Here is a 21,468-nt window from a genome sequence, read left to right on the forward strand (position 1 = left end):
AAACGTCACAACATAACTGGGTGATTATAAAGGAGTACTACAGGTGTCTCCAAAGGTACATGTTGGGTTGGCGTATTTCGAGATTGGTTTTGTCACTCCGATTGTCGGAGAGGTATCTCTAGGCCCTCTCGGTAATGCACATCACTATAAGCCTTGCAAGCAATGTAGCTAATGAGTTAGTTACAGAATGATGCATTACATAACGAGTAAAGAGACTTGCCGGTAACGAGATTGAACTAGGTATTGGATACCGACGATCGAATCTCGAGCAAGTAACATACCGATGACAAAGGGAACAACGTATGTTGTTATGCGGTTTGACCGATAAAGATCTTCGTAGAATATGTAGGAGCCAATATGAGCATCCAGGTTCCGCTATTGGTTATTGACCGAGAATAGTTCTAGGTCATGTCTACATAGTTCTCGAACCTGTAGGGTCCGCACGCTTAACGTTACGATGATAGTTATATTATGAGTTTATGAGTTTTGATGTACCGAAGGAGTTCGGAGTCCCGGATGAGATCGGGGACATGACGAGGAGTCTCGAAATGGTTGATACGTAAAGATTGATATATTGGATGACTATATTCGGAGTTCGGAAAGGTTCCGAGTGATTCAGGTATTTTTCAGAGTACCGGAGAGTTACGGGAATTCGCCGGGGAGTATATGGGCCTTATTGGGCTTTAGGGGAAAGAGAGAGGAGAGGTTGGGCGCCCCCCCAAGGCCTAGTCCGAATTGGACTAGGGGGAGGGGCTGCGCCCCCTCCTTCCTTCTCTTCTCTTCCCCCTTTCCTTGACTCCTACTCCTACTACTTGGAAGGGGGGGAATCCTACTCCCGGTGGGAGTAGGACTCCTCCTTGGTGCACCTCCTCCTAGGCCGGCCACCCCCTCCCTTGCTCCTTTATATACGGGGGAGGGGGCACCCCATGACACACAAGTTGATCTACGGATCGTTCCTTAGCCGTGTGCGGTGCCCCCCTCCACCATATTCCACCTCGGTCATATCGTCGCGGAGTTTAGGCGAAGTCCTGCGCCAGTAGAACATCATCATCGTCACCATGCCGTCGTGCTGACGGAACTCATCCCCAAAGCTTTGCTGGATCGGAGCCCGGGGATCGTCATCGAGCTGAACGTGTGCTGAACTCGGAGGTGCCGTATGTTCGATGCTTGGATCGGTCGGATCGTGAAGACGTACGACTACATCAACCGCGTTGTCATAACGTTTCCGCTTACGGTCTACGAGGGTACGTGGACAATGCTCTCCCCTCTCGTTGCTATGCCATCACCATGATCTTGCGTGTGCGTAGGAAATTTTTTGAAATTACTACGTTCCCCAACAGCCTACTCAACAACTTCCCCACCCTTTCCATCGCCCTTCCTCCGTGCCCCCAAACAGCCACCTAGGGTCTACGGTGTTTTACGACTGCGCGCCCCAGGAACGCGCAGAAGGTTTCGAGGTGGATGGATCGGGGACAAAGGCTCGGGCCAGATCGCAACGAAGATCAACTAGGAACCCAGGCGAGGACGATCACAGATTGGATCGGGAGCCAGGAGGCCCAAAACCCTAATCGCCTCCGTGATCTTCGGAGCGATACGTGAACCGTCACCCTACGGGACGGACCCCGCCTTTAACATATTTTTATGTCAGATTTAGAGTGGAGCGGATAATGACCACACAAAGAACTTGGCTCGAGAAGAGCAAGAGCAGGCGTCTTTCAGTTAAGTTTCTTCATAACTCAAGCCAACAACTCCCTAAAAGACTCGGGGGAACCCTAGCGCCGCCACCGCCAGGTCTCCCTTGCTTTGCCGCCGTTGGAGGGGCCGTCGGTGAAGTCTGCGTGCGCCCCAAGGAAGGTGGTGGCGAGGTGTTTCCCCCTCTCCGTGGCGTTGCGCGCGGTGCTGCCTGCATCGCCTCGGGCGCGAGCGAGATGCAGGACCGCGGGAGTGGCTTTAGCGCGGGGAGAGGCCGGATCCTGGTCGAGCTTGGCCGGATCTAGCTTCTCCGCCCCCGTTAGCCGCCCTCGATGGGGCTCGGTGGCTTCGTTCCGGCGGCCAGCGAGGGCTGGATCCCGAGGCGGCGGCCTCGGACGGCGGAGGATGTGTCGGCGGTTGTGGACTCGCGATAGGCGACGCGGCGGCCGCGGTGGTGGACGATCCGTGCACAAGACGCTTGGTGGAGGCCATTGGAACAGATCTGGGTGAAGACATGCTCGCGGCTGCTGCCGAGGCCGGCGATGGCGGCACTATTCGGTGTCATTCCCTTGTTGAAGGCATCGCTGTTGAGATGTTTCAGGCCACTATCTGCTACCTCCGGGGGAAACCCTAGATCAGTAGATCGGATGACGGCGGCATTATTGTGTCGTTTCCCTCTTGTGGCCTCATTCTTGGAGGTGTACACGGGCTCGAGGGACCAGTGGACGGAATATTTGGTGAAGCGGTGATTCATCCTACACATTAATGGTGGCGTATCTCGGCGGCGTGGCACAGCGGAGACTCGACGCCTGATGTGTGGCGAGGGACTTGCGTAGGAGGGTGACGTTATCAGGCGTCGTGGTGGCGTCGATGGCAGATATGCCAGGCAAGGTGGTGCAGCAGTACAACACTTGAAGATGGATTGGTGGCAGGTGGTTGCGGCGGCCTCATACCCGGCAGGCGTCCTGGTTGAGGAGTGCGCCGGACTGGTAGGTGCCCCATACCCGGCAGGCGTCCTGGTTGGGACCTCAGGTCTTAGATGTTTAGGTTTGGTTGCGATGTCTGTTTGGTATTAGGCCTAGACTATCAGCGCCCCTTCATCAATTGGATAGGAGTATCAACATTTATTGCTTAGACCGTGGCTTTAGTCTTACTGTTGTATGACTTTGTAAGATCTTGTAAAAATAATTAATAAAGTGGACATATGCAGAAGTCGGGGGTCATCCTCCTTTTCTAAAAAAAAGAAGTGTGTCATAACTATGTGAGGGAGGGGACAGTTGTCCTGAAAGTGGTTAGATTGCATGAGACGATGAAGATGAGGGCCCTTTGTCATGGTCGCTAACACAAAAGTTGGAGATGACTAAGTAGAGACTTCTTCCTTGATCAGATTTAGTAAAGGTTTAGTTTTTTCTGCATAGTAAGAGCATCTCCAATAGCTTATCTATATGGATGTCTATACTTGTTTTTCACGACGTGAGCCCAAAACAGGCGTCCAACAGCTTGTCTATATGGTTGTCCAAATATAGACATCCTCTATATCGACCTCGACAATGTCCACGCTTGGACAATGTGAAGGCGTTGTCTAAACTCAGCTGCAGTTATGATTTCTTCCTCTCCTCAGCGAAGGCCCACCTGTCATGGTCCCTGTATATAGACATTCTAATGCAAAACTGAATGTGTATATGAGGGAATCTTTTTAGACCATTGTCTATCTGAATATATAGACATCCAAATATACACATGCTATTGGAGATGCTCTAACTCCATAGCGGGTGACCGCGCAATGGTCACCACTCTGCGGAACCAACCCGATGACGATATACATACTAAAGTAACACCATAAGCCCCCGTGACTAGCTAGTTCAAGTTCCAGAAACACAAGGATCAATGACTAGAGCTCGCACACTCCAACTTAAATATCATGTGCTTTCATATATTTTTTTTTGAACTCTTTCAAGCGTTTTATGAGAATATGATGACGCATAAGTCAGATGTATTTGTCTTACTCGGTAATAAAGGACCTAACATGGACAGTCGGGAAAGACACTGGAGTATGGTCAAACACGAAGATGGCAACAAGCATACATGGATCAAAGACAAAAAGCTGCTATTGCATATTTCGTGATAGCAAGTAAAGACACAAGCGGAATATACAGATGACACTTTATAATTTCATCCATAAACATCTATGGATGTTGTGCCACCTCACATTTGGACCATGACCGCGTATTTTTAGAGTAAAAGACTAGGTGCAGTTCAACTGGCTAAATTCCCACTTTATCCTTCCATAAATACCTCCTTATGACGTCGAATTAGGGTTGAGATTTTGTTTGATTGAGGTGTAGCGTTTGCTACTTTTAGCCGTAGGCACAAGTCCCGATGAGACCTCTTGTACTACGCAGCATCAAAACCCTAGTTTATCAATCAAGTACTCCATCTTCTAAAATTCAGATTGCATGTCTTAAATTCTTGCTCGTTCTTAGTCCACACGTAGGGATTCATCTTTGTATTAGTTTCACCATGTTTCCAACATCCTCAATATCCATATCAGAGTCAGTTTAGCAATTGCTAAGCACACCGTCGACTGTTTGTTGTAGTCAGATCATCAAAGTCTCTCCACCAAAATCGATACTATCTCATCGAGATATATCGAACAACCGTGTACCTATCACAACTCCATGGCGGGACGTGAGGGCTTTGTTGGGAACATGTTGGGTTTGTTATTGCACGCACATTTTTTTTTTGTTATTGCACGCACATGCCTTACACGATAAAGGGGGTGGGCCCAGCCAAGTGTATGTGATCCTCTCTTTCTCCTACAAACTTTCTCTGTTCTACAGGGGAGAAGGGCCACGCAGGTGTGAATTTTTCAAAGTTTTTTCCCATGCGAAGCTTCAAAATTTTGAAATTTTCAAAATGAAAATTATAAATCTTGGAATTAAAAAAATCTGAACATCCAATTCTCTAGAGTTGCTTTAAATTTGAAAATTATGCAATTCTAAAAATTTGATTATTTAAAGAGGAAAATTTGAGAGTATAATTCCTCAAAAAATTAATTTTGAATTCAAATTATGAAAGATTGGACACGATTTCTTACATCAATATACAATTTACGGAAATGCCACAAAATAAGATATCTTAAAAGAAATAAAGAAAACAGGAAGCCGGAGAAAGCCAATGCAGACAAGAAAAGGAAACAAAGAAAACTGAGGAAAGAAACAAAAAATGAATTAAAAAGGAAAAGAAAGGAAAAAACAAAGAAACCGAAAAGAAAAAGAAAAACCCAATGGAAATCAATAAAGAAATGAAGAAAACCAATGAAAAACAACAAAACAGGTGAAAAAACAAAGAAACACAGCAAATCAAAGAAAACCATTGAAGAAATAGAGAAAACCAAAACAAAAAAACGAACGAACAGCGACCCGAGGGCATCGACATAGCGAGCGCATTGTGCGAGCGAACGAACGGGCCGGCCCACTGCTATAGCGTGTAAGGGAAAAGCTTCAGCGAGACAGTATATACTCTATCTATAAGCGATATATAGGCCCTGTTTGGTTCATAAGTCCTAGGACTTTTTCTAGTCCCAACTAAAAAGTCCCTAGTCTCTAAAAAGTCCCTCTATGTTTGTTTCCAAAGACTAAAAAGTCCCTAGTCCCTTCCTAGAGGTTATTAAATGACCATGTTGCCCCTAGTATATAAAAAATTAACAATCAAACAACACCATGGGGTGGCGGGCCAATGGATGCATGGAGGGGCATTGTTGAAAAAGTCCCAAAAAAGACTCTCCTTGAGAGTCTTCTTCATTTAGTCTTAAATGCCTAGTTTAATCCCTAAAATGGCCCTCTCATTTGGTAAAAAAAATCTCTAAAAGGGACTTTTTCTAGTCCCTACACAAAAAAGTCACTGGAAACAAACACCCCCATAGTTGTCGCGCCGCGGGAGGGGAGTGCAAGACAAAGCGTCCGCTTGCCTTAGGGAGCGCGAAGTGTGCTGACACAGTAGCATCACTTTGTTACCATTTTAAAACATCACCTTTTAGAAAAAGTTCACGCACTTCAAAATAAATCCTGTGATACTTTTAAAAACATTTTAATACAATGTAAAAAAATGTTCAGTGTGTATTTAAAAATATATTACACATATATTAAGAGGGTTTCAACACGTTTATTTTAAGAAACAATATTCACCATTTACTTAAAAAATATTCGAAATATATCAATATACAAAAAATGACAATGTGTGTTGAAACAAAACATTAAAAAACCTGGAAGAACTGGATGAAAATCGGAGAAGAAGCCAAAAAAGCGAAAAATACTAACAGGAAAACGAACACATGTTTGAAAAAATGATCATGTGCTCGATCTAGATCAAATTTATTATTTATTAAGGTAGATTAAATTTAGGGCTTGTTTGGGATTGCTCCACTCCACCAAATCCACTTTCGAATAGTTCAACCAGGAGTACCAGCTTGACCACAGAGCAATTTATCATGTTTGGCTTTCAGCTAGTTGCAGCTTTACTAATAGAAAACTTATATGGGAAAAGTCTATTTGATAGGGTGACGTGAGAAATAAAATGAAGGGGGTATCCACTACTGGTGGTAATGGTGGATAATTTTTCTTCAAGCTCCACAAGAGCTCTTTGAACTAGAGTTTTTGAAGCACCCCGTAATAGCTTCACAAATAGGGAGTTGTACCAAGTTTTAGATTATTGTTTCTTTTCTGAAGTGAGACATCATGGAGCTACCTCATTTGGCTTGCATCTCTTTCAGAGCGGAGCTGGATTTTAGGAAAAAAGAGCAGTTTCAAACAGGCCCTTAGCAGGGTGTTCCGAGTCGATCCCTCCAACAGTAGGGCGGCCCAAAAGGGATTCTCAACAAAAAAAGGTGGCCCAAAAGGGACACGGGCTTGACCTTACCCCCAACGAATTCTCTCTCCCAGGAACCAAGAAAGAAAACCCTAACCCTGGCGTACGTATCGCCGCCGCCGCCCCAAAATTCGCCAGCCCCGAATCCGTCTACATGACCTAATTTCTACACCCCCAAATCCAATTCGGACTCGATGCTCTAACAGTTTATTTACCGAGCCGGCTCGATCGATCTCTTCATACGAATATTTCGTTTTTTGCAGATCCGTAGATTTGCAAATCTAAGTGATTCCTCCTGCAGAGGGCAAGTTCGATCTACGAATTTGGTGTTTCAGGACTCATGGCTCTCTCTCACGAGGAGGTGGAGCAGGAGGAGGAGGAGGAGGAGGAAGACGATGATCTTGAGGACGGCCCCCTAAGCCCCGAGGATGGTAACATTCCCCAATTATACTCTCAAATATTTCTCCCTTGTTGGTTACTTATTTCCTTGGATGGATGCGGTTCCAAGCTACTACATGTGCGACTGGTTATAATTTTTATTATTAGTTGATGTGTTCTTTTCCTTGTATCGTCATCAGTGCTGCGATTTGTCGAGAGTGTTGGTTCCGTGGAACTTGCCAAGAGGAAATTGTTGATGAAAGACACTATGGGGGTTCCGCCCGAACCCTATGACTGGCCCAACATCTGCCCGCTCCCCGGGTCGTCCAGAGATCGGAGGTCTGCGTGTGATCTTTACTGGCACCAGGCCTACCAGATGAATCAAGTCTCCGAGAGTAAGCAGCTCAACTGCAAGCTCTCTCTCCGTGTTACAATACAATACACATTTCTGTCTAGATTGTTTTTGCTGCATCATTCTTGTGTTTAATATGTTGCTCCCTGCCTGCCTTTGAATGAATAGCTTGCCTGCCTCCTATGCGGTATACTCGCTGTTGCAATGAAGCTTCAACTGGGCAGCAAAGGTGTTTTCACAAGCCGCGCCCTATACTCCAACTCTTTTCTACCACGGTGCATACCTTTCTGGAAGATTGCACCAGACCAGTCGAGGTATACGGTTATATTGCGGTCCGAGATGACGAGGATTATCGCCGCAATTATCTTTTCAACCGATCCCGAGATGACCCGCTCACTATCAACTCGGTAATCGTCAAGTTTTATTTATTTATTTTTTAACTGTTTAGCTGTGTTCTAAATACAGCATATGTTGCCATGTTGGTATGCTGACTCTGCTTCTCGATTAAATTTCAGGCCGGCGACTATCTGCGCTTGTTGAGCCCCAAAAGAGGCATCTCGATGAAATTCGATTGCCTAGTTGAAGTGGATATTAGAACAAAGGCATTGTCGGGTGATAGTACAGATGATAAAAATCTTGTTGATGGATGCTTCGACCTAATCGAGGGCCGGTCTAGTTTCGACGTCCTTTCTAGAATCAAAATGGAAGGTGAACATGGTGCTCTTGTTTTTAATCTTATCATATTTCGAGACAGTGTCGAGGCGACCATACATATGAACTTTTTGGAAGTGCCTGGAGATGGGTTTGATATAAAGATGTGTGGGTATACTGCCATCTGGAAGAACTTGTATGCCTTCATAGACGATAAAGAATGCGACTGCAATAGCTTCGTGTCTTCAACTGGGAGTTTTTCACAATATTTTGTAGCAGCTGTGCAGATGGATGACACATTGTTTATTGATTTTATGGAGGGGAGTATGCCAATTTCATTTAAAGCGGATATTCATGGCAGCGAAGAAAAAGAATATTATTTCTGTAATAGTGCTGTGGTGTCTGTGAAAGTGTCTTGGTCGACAGTCCTCTACTAAGGAATATATATATATATATATGTTGGAGGTTAACTCAATAGTATTTGCAGAGGAAGAGAACAAAATGTGTGCTTATTGGTGTACTATTTTAGCATGTCTTATGAACTAGATGTTAAATCAAGTTTTCATAGCTCAAAAATACCAGAAGACTTGCATCATTCTAAATTTTAAATGGAATTCTTCCAAAAGCTAATTTGCAAGTCATTTATTTGAGTTCTACGTTTTCTTTTGGGTTTTCTTCAACTTCTTATGCAAGTAGTAACCAGTTTTGTTTCCCACTAAGAACTGGAGGCTCGAAACCACTTCTTGGTATGTTTAGTCAATGAAAAATATAATTCAAGTTTTTTCTCTATCCTTTTACCCTGAAAATATTTCAAAGCTGCATTGAAATTTCATCCGCTAAAACCTCTACAAGACTAGTTTTCATTTTAATGTCATTGCTTGAATAGTACCATTGAAAAACAGAGGACATCACGCTCTTAATACCACAAACCAGAGGACATCCATGCTTGTCTGCTGGTTCATTTGGAATGGGAGAAATGCTAGAGTTTTCAGGAAGAAATCGACGCCGCCATTCTACCTACTCGAGCTTATCCAAGACGAGGCTAATAAACTCTGGACCACCGTGGGGGCTAGGCACTTGAGCATCATCATGCTGCGAGAGTAATCCGCTTGTTGTTTGTTTGTTTGTTTTCTCCTCATGCTATTCTGTGGAGACACTGTTATGTACTCCCTTCGTCCCGTAATCTAAGATGTTTTTTTCATTAGTGTAGTGTCAAAAAACGTCTTACATTATGGGAAGTCTTTTGCCTCAGTTTAGAAAAACATTCTATACTATCAGTATGAAACTATGAACCCACATTACGTCTCACAAGTCTTAGATATGATGCTGAGTTTTGTCAAGTTTCATGTATGGTATCCGATGAAGCTTATTTAAGTTTGAAAGTCTTCCTCGTCAACACTTTTCTCTAATCGTAGCTCTAGCCTTAGGCGCTCCCCACCTCACGGTAAAAGGTACTCCCTCTGTCTCATAATATAAGAACGTTTTTAACACTACACTAGTATAAAAAGTGTTTTTATATTATGGGACGGAGGGAGTAGCTATTTCTAGACTGATTGATAATCAAATAATAAAGCCCCGCTGCTAGCAGGTCCTTTTTAACACCTTGAAATTTGTTTGACAAGTGCCATACATATTAGTTGTGTGTGGCTCTCCAAATATGGTTGGTTGGTAGCAGAGTTGCAGGTCGTGAAATGATCGTAGTTATCGTTCTCACCGAATGACCCCCACCCCCCTCATCAGGAACCAATATTGATGCTCACACCTATGTTGAGCCCTTCCCACAACTTAAGGGTCACAACTAAACACGCAACGAACTCATCCACGTCTCACATTTTATACTATATATGGCCCTATTTTTTGTCACTCAAGTTTATATGATAACCTAAGTTATCTCAAGATTTTCTTTTCAGGCATAAGTTGCATCAGTAGTTCCCACGAAAGAAAGGAAGTTGCATAAACAATTTATCTAACATTCACAAACATTTATATGTAGAAAACAATTTATCTACATATATAGTTCAGAAAAATATATTGCATAAATTGGAAAAAAAATTGCTAACCATGATTTATAAATTGTTTGATCTGATTCTATACATTGATGGAAAGTTAGGAGAAAAACGTGGGTCTAAGAAGATTATAGAACAGCCTGCTTCACATGTAACAGCGTACGTTACATTTAGGAAAAAGGACTTTGTAATAATTATAGCACAACTTCACAGCAACTATAAACGATACTGCAATACAACGGAAGAAGGAAACGTTTTGCAGACATAGATAGAATGGAAGCAACTTGGCAAGAAAGGGCAACCATGTGCAAAAATATATATATATGCAAGCACAACAGCACAAGAATCTGCAACCATGTGCACATGGTACGCCATCAAATTATGCTCTGTTGTACATAGCAATTCGGTCTGGCTTTGGTGAGTTCATTAATTTTGAATCTGGCAGAGCGGCAAAGAGCTTCCTCATCTCATACTTTCATCTGCAACAACTAACAAGGTAAGACAGACAGATGTTTCGGATAGCAGTAGCAGCGTATGTCCGATTCTGTATCGCGTCTTGTGTTCTCAAGTTGGCAGGTTAGTGTACAGCAGCAGCAACGTTTTCCTTGGCAAACCCTGCCTTCAGATTTTCTTCAGTTGGAGGGCAGGCCAGGCAGTGGACAAGGAATCGGACAAGGGCAGTACAGATTGCATGCTGCCAGAAATCCTGGAGCCAGCTTTTCTGCTTTGCACCTTACCTGAAAACACAACATGCCGTTTATGTAACATTTAAAATAAATCAAGAAACTGCTTCTGAGACTGCGATGGGCCCAGTGTTCTAACTACTTTATGCCTCTGCTTCATATGTTTAAACATTGTCGACTATAATGTGGATAGGCCCAGTGTTCTAACTACTTTATGCCTCTGTTTTCTTTCTTCTCTTTTAGGAAGACAGATTAATCAATTACCATTGCATCTAACTGTGGGATAGGAAAAGGGTTTTGCATCTGTTAGATAGAATGAGACTGAATATATAAAAAAGAGTCTTACTTCGGCAAATCTAGTGGCTAGCAACTGCATCTTTCAACAAGCTTATCTTAAGCCCAGTCCCAGTCCCACTCATAAAATGAGTTGACAATTCTGCTTCCTTGGTCGCCATGAGATGTACCTAAAACAATCATTCGACGGAGATGTAGTAACTCAATGAATATATCCTCTACCGGCCAATTTAAAGTCAAGGAAAGAAACAAAGTACAGTCACAACAGAGAGAAGCAAAACAATCAGATAGTCTATCTTCACATACATTTGTCACGGAAACAGTTCTGGACTCAACATCTTCTGCCAAAGTTGCATGCGAACCTAAAAAAAGACAAATTTTGATAAGACTTCAACTCCACCCATGATATGTAAGAATATTACAAGTAGAAGGGTTGAGCTTGTAAATCATAATATGAATTCAGCGAACAGGTGGTGAAGAAAGATCCATATTTCAAAATATACAAGTAAATGAAAATTACATATTACCACCATGAACACTGTTCTACTGAAGTGAAATATCCACTAGAAGTACAAAGCGAGCATCTCGCCTTCTAAAGTACAAAACCAGACGATGTGGAACGAACGATTCACCATATACATGTGAACAATGCTATGGAAAACTAGCTAACTCGAGTTCAAGACAAAATTGAATCCTCAAAAATGCACTAGATTAGCATCTGCCAATGTTTTAAAAAGCGATAGGCGCTATGCTTGTGGCAGCAGGGCACTAATCATAGAATAGAAGACAGATTTAAAATTTTAAAAATAAATAATAATCAGAGTAACATCCAGCAATACGGTTCAAGACATGCTGGCTTGACACGAGTTTGTGCATAAACAAATCAAATGCTGATATTCCTTTTTACTGAAACATGTTGTTTCTATATTTTCAAAATATGGTAACCAGCTCAATTATCAAGTGCCTCGAGAGTCTGGACAGTAGCCTTGTTTTCTGGAATCGATAAATACAATTTATGCCTATCTTCAATGTGGAAAAATCATGAAATTTAATTAGCACACTCTATCTGGTCATTTTCTAGGAAAAGGCTACCATAAAGTACCCATGTCATGTCACTATGTGAAAGATGAAATGTTAAACGCTTTGATGACAAACAGTAACATGCTATCAAATGCACCAATGGGGTTGTGATAAATCAAGGTAAAAAACATTCCTGAGCCAGTACCCATCAGTCCACCAGCATTAATTTAACACAGGCTCCAAGCGAGTCTGAAATAAACTGTAGCCTTAGTAGTAGGAAACAGACAGGGGAATTGGCCAGAAACAAAGGCTGGGTTGGTATTTAGCCTGTTCTGGGTTTCTTAAAAAGAAATAGTTCATATATTATATTATATAGGTAAAAAACAGACTGTAAGAGAATAAATATAGACAAACCTGACAATTTATCAGATAATTCCCTTTGTGTACTAGCACGGCAAGTTTCTTCATGCTCAGCCACCATTAACTTGGCCTTCTTATTTTCAGCATGCATGTTGTCAGTTACTCTAGCAATGAGTCTTTTCATGATTTTTGGCACTTGACCATTATCAGCTCTCAGGGCCATGTGCAACCTCCTTCTGGGTTCATCATGCCACGGTTCCTCTGCGAGTAGAAAATCAGTACAAAAGAGTTAATTGCACATTTAAGCACTTCGCTATCCAGTCATCCTAAAATGTCTGATTAGGCCAACTGTGTACTTTTCAAAAAAAAAATCACGCGAGAAGAGAATCTCAGCTAAAGGAGTACACATGGTTTTGAGATTTCAGTATAGACATTGCAGAATAAAAAATACGCATGTTGCAGGAATACGACATGAATTCCCTGAATCCATGACCATGGTCCACACAAATTGCAAAAACATCATCCAAACAAGATTCCAAATATAAACAAAGTTCGCCTCTTCTATGTGGTAGTTACCCTGATATGAATAAAAGTTCACATCAGTACAAAAATATTCCTGAGCAAGTACCCGTCAGTCCACCAGCAGTAATTTAAGACAGGCTCCAAGCGCTAAACAAAGGCTGGGTTGGTATTTAGCCTGTTCTGGGTTTCTTAAAAAGAAATAGTTCATATGTAGGTAAAAAAAAACAGAGTGTAAGAGAATAAATATAGACAAACCTGACAATTCATCAGATAATTCCCTTTGTGTACTAGCATGGCATGTTTCTTCATGCTCAGCCACCATTAACTTGGCCTTCTTATTTTGAGTATGCATGTTGTCAGTTATTCTAGCAATGTATCTTTTCAAGATTTTTGGCACTTGGCCATTGTCAGCTCCCAGGGCCACGTGAAACCTCCTTCCGGGTTCATCATGCCACGGTTCCTCTGCGAGTAGAAAATCAGTACAAAAGAGTTAATTGGACACTTCAGCGCTTGGCTATCCAGTCATCCTAAAATGTCTTATTAGGCCAACTGTGTACTTTTCAGAAGAAAAAAAACGTGTGAGAAGAGAATCTCAGCTCAAGGTGTACAAATGGTTTTGAGATTTCAGTACAGACATTGCAGAATAAAAAATACGCATGTTGCAGGAACATGACATGAATTCCCTGAATCCATGACCATAGTCCACACAAGTTGCAAAATCAATTTGTTGTTTAAGTAATAAATGTTCATCCAAACAAGATTCCAAATATATACAAAGTTCGCGTCTTCTATGTGGTAGTTACCCTGATATGAATAGAAGTTCACATCAGTAGAAAACTTACCATCTTTTATACATCAGTAACACCAACATGAATCCAGGTTTTACATCAGTATGAAACTTAGAGCGCGACAGATTTACGAATCTTTAAATTGGATTCTCACGATGCTTCATTTACAGGGTCATCATGGGGTTTGTGTTGCCATGCATATTCGCCAGGGAAGATCAGATGACAAGCACAAGCAAATAACATATGATTTATTTATCATCTTTTATTTGCATCATCGTGCAGTTTGTAATGTAACCAGCCAAATAAGAAAGCACAATTACTGTTAGTACTCTTGTTTAACTAGTCTTGAATTATTAACTTTTATACAACAGCACACGACAAAAATATGAAAGGGCAAATACAATCATCAGAGACCAAATACTAGATGGGATTTAATAATGAAACTGATACAAAAAGAAGTTCCTGTGATAGTAACATAAAACTATAGTTACGAATGAACAAGCACCTTAATGAGAAGGAATGCCAGAAATCTGTTTAATGGAGACATGCTATCACAAATGTAGTAGACTTTCTTGCCAAAATAAATGACCTCTTTATTGCCACCATTATGTTCACTTGACACCGAAGCAAAGGTGATTGCAAACAACTAAACATATCCGCATATTGTTCTAGTTATAGACCAACCTTACGTAGATATTTAAAGATCTTGCAGGAGTATCACAATACAGGATTCAGGATAGGGAACAGAAAATATAGGTCCTCCCCAGTGCCCCATACACATGATCAAGTCTAAAATACATGGTACTGCATATTTGCTTCTTTCCCAAGTACAATACGAAGAATTAGTTTTTAAAGCAGGTATAATATTAGAAATAATTTTAGAAGAATATGCTGGCACATTTGGATAAGGAAGTTGCTTGCCTTGTGCGGATGCATATGCGCGTTTTGTAGTTATATCATATTTTAACATGGAGAGACAGCATCCACCAGTTGCACTCTGATCTTTCTGCTGAGACATGAAATCATCAAACTAGATGCCTCATTTTAATAATACAAACTGCCAAGGGAGGTAAATAAGAATATAAAGACATAGTCTATTGAGAATTAACCTTTTGATGTTGGCCCTCCCAATACCATTTCTCTTGAATGGACCTCTTTAAAGACGTTGCTGAACCAATGAACTGTTGGGCTGCAATCTCTCCTTCAGTTAAATCAAGCTTTTGGAGACCATTACGCATTTGCGATTGTAAGATCTTTGGAGTTACCTGATCAACGTGAGTTTGACAGAGAGTTCAGATAATAGTCAATAGATTTTGGGCATTTTGAATCACAAGAAATATTTGGATGTTCTCTCAGTTTACTTTTGACAATATGATGTGAAAATTGAACGCTGTATGGACATCAGTGTATACAGTAAGTGAAAAAAGATAGTAAGGTCCTTACAGCCGAAGCATCCCTGTTCAGGATTTCTGCAACCAGAGTAATTTTACTGTCCCTGACATCTGGACGCCCATTTGCAGAAACATGTTCGACGGTCATTACAACCTGAAAACAAATTGTAGTTTGAGAGAGAAGAACAATCAGAGTATGCATGAAACGTGTCAAATATTGTGGTATGTATTACCTCCTTAAATGGGTTTACCAGCCAATCCTCGCAACGATAAGCAGTAGTTCCATCGTGTTTTCCCACCAGATATTTGTGACCCTCTGCATTTTCAGCTTCCAATTTATGTTTCTTTGTCAGTAGTCTGCTTCCTTTACCCCGTTTTGGTTCATTCTTCTTGAATTTCATAGGTGGGGCATCCGAGAGAATAAAAGAAGTTGGAAAAATAACTTCTCTTCTTAGTATCAGGATCTCCAACAGAACTTGATAAAGGTTTCTGGGTGTTGTGCCTTTCACGTGAATGAATGGTCTACCTTCGATTGTTTCAAGAGAAACCAAAGAAAGCTTCAGATAGTTCAGTATGAATTGTTCCCCACTTGTGGGGAGTTTCAGTGTTCCATCTGGTCCAATGGCAACAGAAAGAGATAGCGACGTGCGACGAAAGACATGATTAAGTCTACCGGCTTCCACTGAAAAAAGAGTCAGAACTTGCCAATGAATTGGTTCAGGTTCAGATTTTGTAACTCGAGGATCAAAACTAGCTATCTCCACTATTGCTTTACGGACATGCCAAATTCCAAGCTTTGCTTCATATGTTTTTCCTGCTTTTGTGTAATTGCCATCATACTTCAGATTATGTGTACGAGAACTTCTAATGTAGTCAGGCTCAAAAGGTTTTCTCTGGAATTGAAGTACAGATTGACGTTCATCATCTAAGTTATTTGTAACAGCACCCTCAACCCAACCACTCTGCCCGTCAACAATCAACCCCACGACCAGATGATTGTATCTAAAATAGAAAACAAACACACCACTCGGCCTTGTAACAAACGCTCGTTTGCTCTTTGACCCAAACTGATACCGTTTGTCTGAACCAGAGTATTGCCATGATCTATAATGTCCAATTGAGGATATGTAATTTTGTTTAGCCTTCTTGTCGTTTGTGATATCAAACATTACGCTGGGCTGCAAAATATATGGAAACATAGTAAACATACAGGACATAATTTTTTATTTCTAAGTTTTCCCTAAATTATCTAACTACTCCATCCGGAAATACTTGTCGGAGAAATGCATAAAAATGGATGTATCTAAAACTAAAATACATCTAGATACATCCATTCCTCCGACAAGTATTTCCGGACGGAGGGAGTACAATAATGGACAGTAATTGTTCAAAATCCTTGCCATACATAAACGTAAGCAAGAAGCAAGATATAATTCAAATAGTGAGTAGCTATTATTCACTAATCTATGAGGCTAGAGTTGCTAGCAGATCCTCCATTCTGGTTTTGCTATTCACTCTCTTCATATGCAATCTATATGTCATTATGCACAACTGTATCCTTTTGGAACAAAAAGGCTAGTGAATTGTGTGTTGTTCCAGTAAGTTCAGTTTAGCATGAATGTTTGGTATTCCCATTTAAGTGCGAAGCATTCTCTTGTGTTTTCCGGTCAAAAATATAATAAATTTGTCCCCATTGACACTACCTTTATGAATCTTATCACACCTGAATTGCATTAGTAGTTTAGTACAATTGTACAGTTATCTGCTTCATTTATACGCAATCATAGCTAATGAATTTGCCCCTTGCGCTGTAAGAAAAATTATATCTGAACTTGTGTCCAACTGGAGAATGGCATTCTATTGGCTGTAGGTCAAAATTCAGAAGTTATGTTGGGAGAGATCCGTGGTTTCAGATTTATGATATTTTTGTAGTTGCTTGTTCATTTAGTAGTTGGATTCTAGAGGTTTTTATGCATTGGTTCCATTCTACTTGAATTGTGCATGATCATACATAATGATTTTGCCCCTTTTTCTATAAAAAGAGGACAGCTGAACCTGTGTTCAGACTGGAGAATGATATAATCTAGCCTACATGGATTTAGTGGACCACTGTTCAGGTTATACATGCACGAAAAAGAACATTATATTGTAGACGAGAAGCTCCACTCACCGGGACATCCATTTCATCAAGATCAGCAGCTTCGGTTTGCTCCAACAAATTGACTTGGAGTTGTTTCATGTACTTTATTTTATCATCATCGCTCCAGCCCTGAAACAAGCTTGTAGACTCATATGCTTCAGACTCTCTTGTGACCATGTTGTTGAACTCGCGAATCATCTCTTCTTCGCTCATGACATTGGCCATTGTTCTACTAGAGATCAACCTGATGGGAGAGGAAACTTGCTTCAGATTTGTTATGACCGGCATATTAGGGGCTTAGCCCAGTGGCTTGTGGCCCAAGTTATCTTATTGTTATTAGGGGCTTAGCCCAATTATCTTATCGTTATTAGGATCGTTTGCTTAGGAGTCAAGTAACCTCTCTATAAGGAGAGGAGATGTATCAATCTAATGAAGCAAAGAAGCAATCATTATTTGCTCGGCTTCCCTTAGGGAGCTGGGAGACCTAACCCTAGCCGCCTCTTGTGCCGCCGCCGCCTCTCCCTCTCACGCACGACGGCGCCTTGCCGCTCGCGACCGCGAGCTTCGCCACGTCCACCCCACTCCTTCCCCTACAACCTACGCCCTAGACCCGGTAGGGTCCCAACTCCTACCACTTTGGTATCAGGTAGCTTGGGTCTGATCATGTCTGCTCCACCAACCACCCTGCCACTGCCCACCGCGCTGTTGTCCACCACCGCCACCCTCTCCACAGCGCCGCTCTCCACCGCGCCGATCGACTTCACCGCGGGGGCCTCCACCGGCCAGTCGCCGCCCCTCCCAGCGCCGCAGGCCGCCGTCTACTCCCCGGCGGAGATCACCGGCATCCTTAGTGACCTCGTCATCGCCGTCCAGGGTATCCACCTCTACCTCGCCGGGCCTTACGGGTAGCCGCCGCCCCTGCCGCCGGCCGCCACGACCGGTCCGGCCGCGCTGCCCTGGTACGCGACCCCCACCGCGCCGATCGGGCCTCTACACCACCACTGGCCCGGTCAGCCGCCGCCCGCCGTTGCCCCCCCACTGGCCACAGTGGCCGGCCCCGGCGATTGCTGCGCCCCCGACGCCTGCCGGGTCCGGGCAGCCGCAGCTCCAGATGCCGGGCCTATCGACGGCCGCTGCAGCGCCTTCCTGGCCACAGTGGCCGGCCTCAACCCTCGCTGCACCGACCACACCACCCAGGTCCGTGCCGCCGCAGACGCAGCCGCCGGCCCCTCCACCGCCCAGCACGGGGCCCGGGTCACCCACGACCGGTGTCCCGATCCAGCATGTGCGCTTCCCACCGTCGTCGTCCCCCATACCGGCCTGGCTGACCGGATCATCGCTGCCACCCATCTACATGTCGGCGGGAGAACCGCCAGCGCCCACTCTTCAGTTCGGCGACCCCTCCGGCTCGACGGGGCACTTCTCGGGCCGCGGTCATGCTGACCGGGCGCCCCACTCCTCGCTGCTTCGCACCTCCGAGTCCGCCGGCCACGGCGCTCCGACTCATACACCGTCGCGGTTTGCCAAAGTGGACTTCGCCACCTATGATGGCACGGAGGACCCCCTCAACTGGCTCAACCAGTGCGAGCAGTTCTTTCGCGGGCAACGCACCATCGCCTCGGAGCGTACCTGGCTCGCCTCCTACCACCTCCGTGGCGCGGCACAGACCTGGTACTACGCCCTCGAGCAGGACGAGGGCAGCATGCCCCCTTGGGAGCGCTTCCGCGAGCTCTGCCTCCTTCGTTTTGGGCCACCAATCCGCGGGAGCCGCCTGGCAGAGCTAGGCCGCCTTCCCTTCACCTCCATGGTTCAGGACTTCGCCGACCGTTTCCAGGCCCTGGCATGCCACGCGTCGGGCGTGACGGCGCAGCAGCGGGCCGACCTCTTCGTCGGTGGACTTCCGGATCACATCCGCGTGGACGTGGAGCTTCGGGGACCCCAAGATCTCCAGACGGCCATGTACTACGCCCGCGCGTTCGAGCGCCGCGCCGTGGCCATCTAGCAGGCATCACCGTCCCGGGCCGCTGGGCCGCTACCCTGGCCGGAGGTTCCCGCGCAGGGTCGGCCTGGTCAGGCTTCCGCGGCACCCCTCGCTGCGACCGCGACGCACCCGTTCCGCCGGCTCACCTTGGCTGAGCTACTCGAGCGTCGCCACCAAGGGTTGTGCTTCAACTGCGACGAGCCCTACATGCCCGGCCACGTCTGACCGCGACTCTTTTACCTGGAGGCTGCAGACTACATTCCGGAGGACGCCGTCGTCGTCGACCTGGCTGCCCCAGCTGGTGCGAAGGTGTTTGACGCTGGTTGATCACCTCAAGGAGTTCAGCAAGCGCTTCCCCACCTTACAGCTCGAGGACGAGCTGTTTGGGCAGGCAGGGGCAGGGAGAAGTGTTATGACCGGCATATTATGGGCTTAGCCCAGTGGGTTGTGGCCCAAGTTATCTTATTGTTATTAGGGGCTTAGCCCAATTATCTTATCGTTATTAGAATCGTTTGCTTAGGAGTCAAGTAAACCTCTCTATATAAGGAGAGGAGATGTATCATCAATCTAATGAAGCAAAGAAGCAATCATTGTTTGCTCGGCTTCCCTTAGGGAGCCGGAAGACCTAACCCTAGCCGCCTCTTGCGCCGCCGCCGCCTCTCCCTCTCGCACACGACGGCGCCTTGCCGCTGGCGACCGCTTCGCCACGTCCAGCCCACTCTTTCCCCTACAGCCTACGCCCTAGACCCGGTAGGATCCCAACTCCTACCAAGATTCAACTTGACATTGACATTGACCATGGGTGTGAAGATATTAGTTATTGGATAACTTGCTTCAGATTCAACTTGCATACAGCACAAACTCGACCCGATGTAGGAAACTTACACTGGAGTGCAGTTTGTACGGGTCGCTGAGGGCTGGAGGTCAACGACGGAGTGGACGCGGATCCCTGAGCCCGAGTCCGCCGAGAGGTAGGCCAGGTGCGGGTGCGGCCCGAGGAGGTGCTTCGGCGGGAGGAGCTGCGGCGGGTTGAGAGAGCAGCGCCGCCGCGGGGAGAACGACCGACGGGGAGATCAGCGGCGATCTGGCGCGGCGGGGGAGTTGGGGAAGACGGCGGATCCGGTGCGTGCGACGCCGTGGGGCGCGGAACGCGAGCGGCGTGGAGGGGGCAGATGGGGCGCGGCGGGTGGCTTCGAGGCGGTGCGCGGGGTGAGAAGGAGGGAGAGGAGACTGAGACGGCTGCGCTCCGGGAGCGGATTTTCGTCGGCGGTGAGGAGGAGGGTGCTCGCCCTAGCGGCCGGCGGCGGGGCGGACTGCTCGGGATGGGGATGGGGATGGGGGATTGTTCCGGGGGGAAATTCAGGCGGGGAGCCGTGTGTTTCGACGCGGGTGCCAAAGGTAGGCTTCGAGGGATCATATTGGCATCTATCAAAACAAAATCATACAGTTTTTTTTTTAGGGAAAGACCTTTTATATTAATCAAAGTCCACCGAATGTGAGATACAATTTTGGTCATGTGGCTGGCCTAACCACACATGACGCCCTGGCAATAAGGGCAGTGAATGTTTAGCTAGCTTATGAGCTTCAACATTTGCCTCACGCCTTTCAAAAGTAAATTTACAAGTGGAAGGAGATCTTAATCTAATCTCTCTGATAATGACTCCATAAACTCCCTGGCAACCTTTAGCAATGTCCTCTATCACCTGTTTGCATTCGGAGGACACAATATAGCGATGTTGGTTGAGATCTTCCGCCAATGCAACAGCTTCACGGCATGCTATGGTTTCCAACGTCGCCGGATCATTGACCCCCGCTATTACGATAGCTGAGCTTCCAAGAAAAACTCCTTGACCGTCTCTGCAGACCGCTACTGCTGATCCGCCTCTGCCTGGCCGAACCCCAGCGTCTACATGTATCTTTGCATAGTTAGCAGGTGGTGCTTTTGGTCTGACAGCCCTCGGTGTCGCTCTCACCGCCGCCCATTTTTGCTTCGTAGGCTTCCTGACTGCCTCAAGGTCTTGCATGTAGCGTGTGATGAAGGTTTTGATCGCATGTGGAGTCTGAAATATTGCTTCATGTATTGCCTTTCTTCGAGACATCCAAACCGCCCACAACGTTACCGCCATGAGAGTAAATTGTTCATGCGATAATGACCCCATCAGGTTGAGGAGCCAACTTTTAGCTTGGTTCTCATTTGCAGCCGCCAAGGTGCTTGCCAAATCTTCATCAACAAGTGCCCATGTGCATCTGGACACGGTGCACTCGAGTAGGGAGTGTCGCCAGGAATCTTGTGCGCCGCAGAACCCGCAGGAGCTGGTCGTCGACATCTTCCGGTGAGCTCGCA

General features: G+C 45.1%; 2 protein-coding genes across 4 annotated transcripts; one reads left to right on the top strand and one right to left on the bottom strand.

Annotated features, from left to right (window-relative positions):
• Positions 1 to 6,612: 6,612 nt before the first annotated feature.
• On the top strand, positions 6,613 to 8,414 carry LOC119316372. The gene is made up of 4 exons (XM_037590689.1): positions 6,613 to 6,989; positions 7,137 to 7,331; positions 7,457 to 7,695; positions 7,804 to 8,414. The coding sequence occupies exons 1-4, from the start codon at positions 6,899 to 6,901 to the stop codon at positions 8,374 to 8,376; spliced, it is 1,098 nt and encodes a 365-aa protein (XP_037446586.1). The 5' UTR covers positions 6,613 to 6,898; the 3' UTR covers positions 8,377 to 8,414.
• Positions 8,415 to 10,216: 1,802 nt separating this feature from the next.
• On the bottom strand, positions 10,217 to 20,482 carry LOC119316379. Of its 3 annotated transcripts, none has more exons than XM_037590704.1 (11): positions 20,010 to 20,482; positions 17,174 to 17,387; positions 15,237 to 16,181; positions 15,056 to 15,157; positions 14,722 to 14,877; positions 14,534 to 14,618; positions 13,080 to 13,286; positions 12,357 to 12,563; positions 11,229 to 11,284; positions 10,975 to 11,092; positions 10,217 to 10,682 (listed from the first exon to the last, which is right to left on the bottom strand). In XM_037590704.1, exons 2-10 carry the CDS (start codon positions 17,366 to 17,368, stop codon positions 10,985 to 10,987), a joined length of 2,061 nt encoding a protein of 686 aa, XP_037446601.1. In that variant the 5' UTR covers positions 17,369 to 17,387; positions 20,010 to 20,482; the 3' UTR covers positions 10,217 to 10,682; positions 10,975 to 10,984. The 3 variants fall into 3 exon arrangements, with proteins under 3 accessions (XP_037446601.1, XP_037446595.1, XP_037446609.1); XM_037590698.1 differs by having other exon boundaries at positions 14,534 to 14,621; XM_037590712.1 differs by lacking the exon at positions 17,174 to 17,387 and having other exon boundaries at positions 14,534 to 14,621.
• Between the last annotated feature and the right edge of the window lie 986 nt (positions 20,483 to 21,468).

Source organism: Triticum dicoccoides, chromosome 1B, assembly GCF_002162155.2.
Source record: "Triticum dicoccoides isolate Atlit2015 ecotype Zavitan chromosome 1B, WEW_v2.0, whole genome shotgun sequence".
In the NCBI taxonomy this organism is placed as follows: Eukaryota; Viridiplantae; Streptophyta; class Magnoliopsida; order Poales; family Poaceae; genus Triticum; species Triticum dicoccoides.

Excerpts from the sequence above, each read along its gene's own strand:
- LOC119316379 (XM_037590698.1), bottom strand. The coding sequence starts at position 17,368 with ATGGCCAATGTCATGAGCGAAGAAGAGATGATTCGCGAGTTCAACAAC. Across the intron at positions 14,878-15,055 it reads TGAACAGGGATGCTTCGGCT|GTAACTCCAAAGATCTTACA; the intron begins GTAAGGACCTTA and ends CACGTTGATCAG. Across the intron at positions 11,285-12,356 it reads ATTATCTGATAAATTGTCAG|GTTCGCATGCAACTTTGGCA; the intron begins GTTTGTCTATAT and ends GTCTTTTTTTAG.
- LOC119316372 (XM_037590689.1), top strand. The coding sequence starts at position 6,899 with ATGGCTCTCTCTCACGAGGAGGTGGAGCAGGAGGAGGAGGAGGAGGAG. Across the intron at positions 7,332-7,456 it reads GATGAATCAAGTCTCCGAGA|CTTGCCTGCCTCCTATGCGG; the intron begins GTAAGCAGCTCA and ends TTGAATGAATAG. Across the intron at positions 7,696-7,803 it reads ACCCGCTCACTATCAACTCG|GCCGGCGACTATCTGCGCTT; the intron begins GTAATCGTCAAG and ends ATTAAATTTCAG.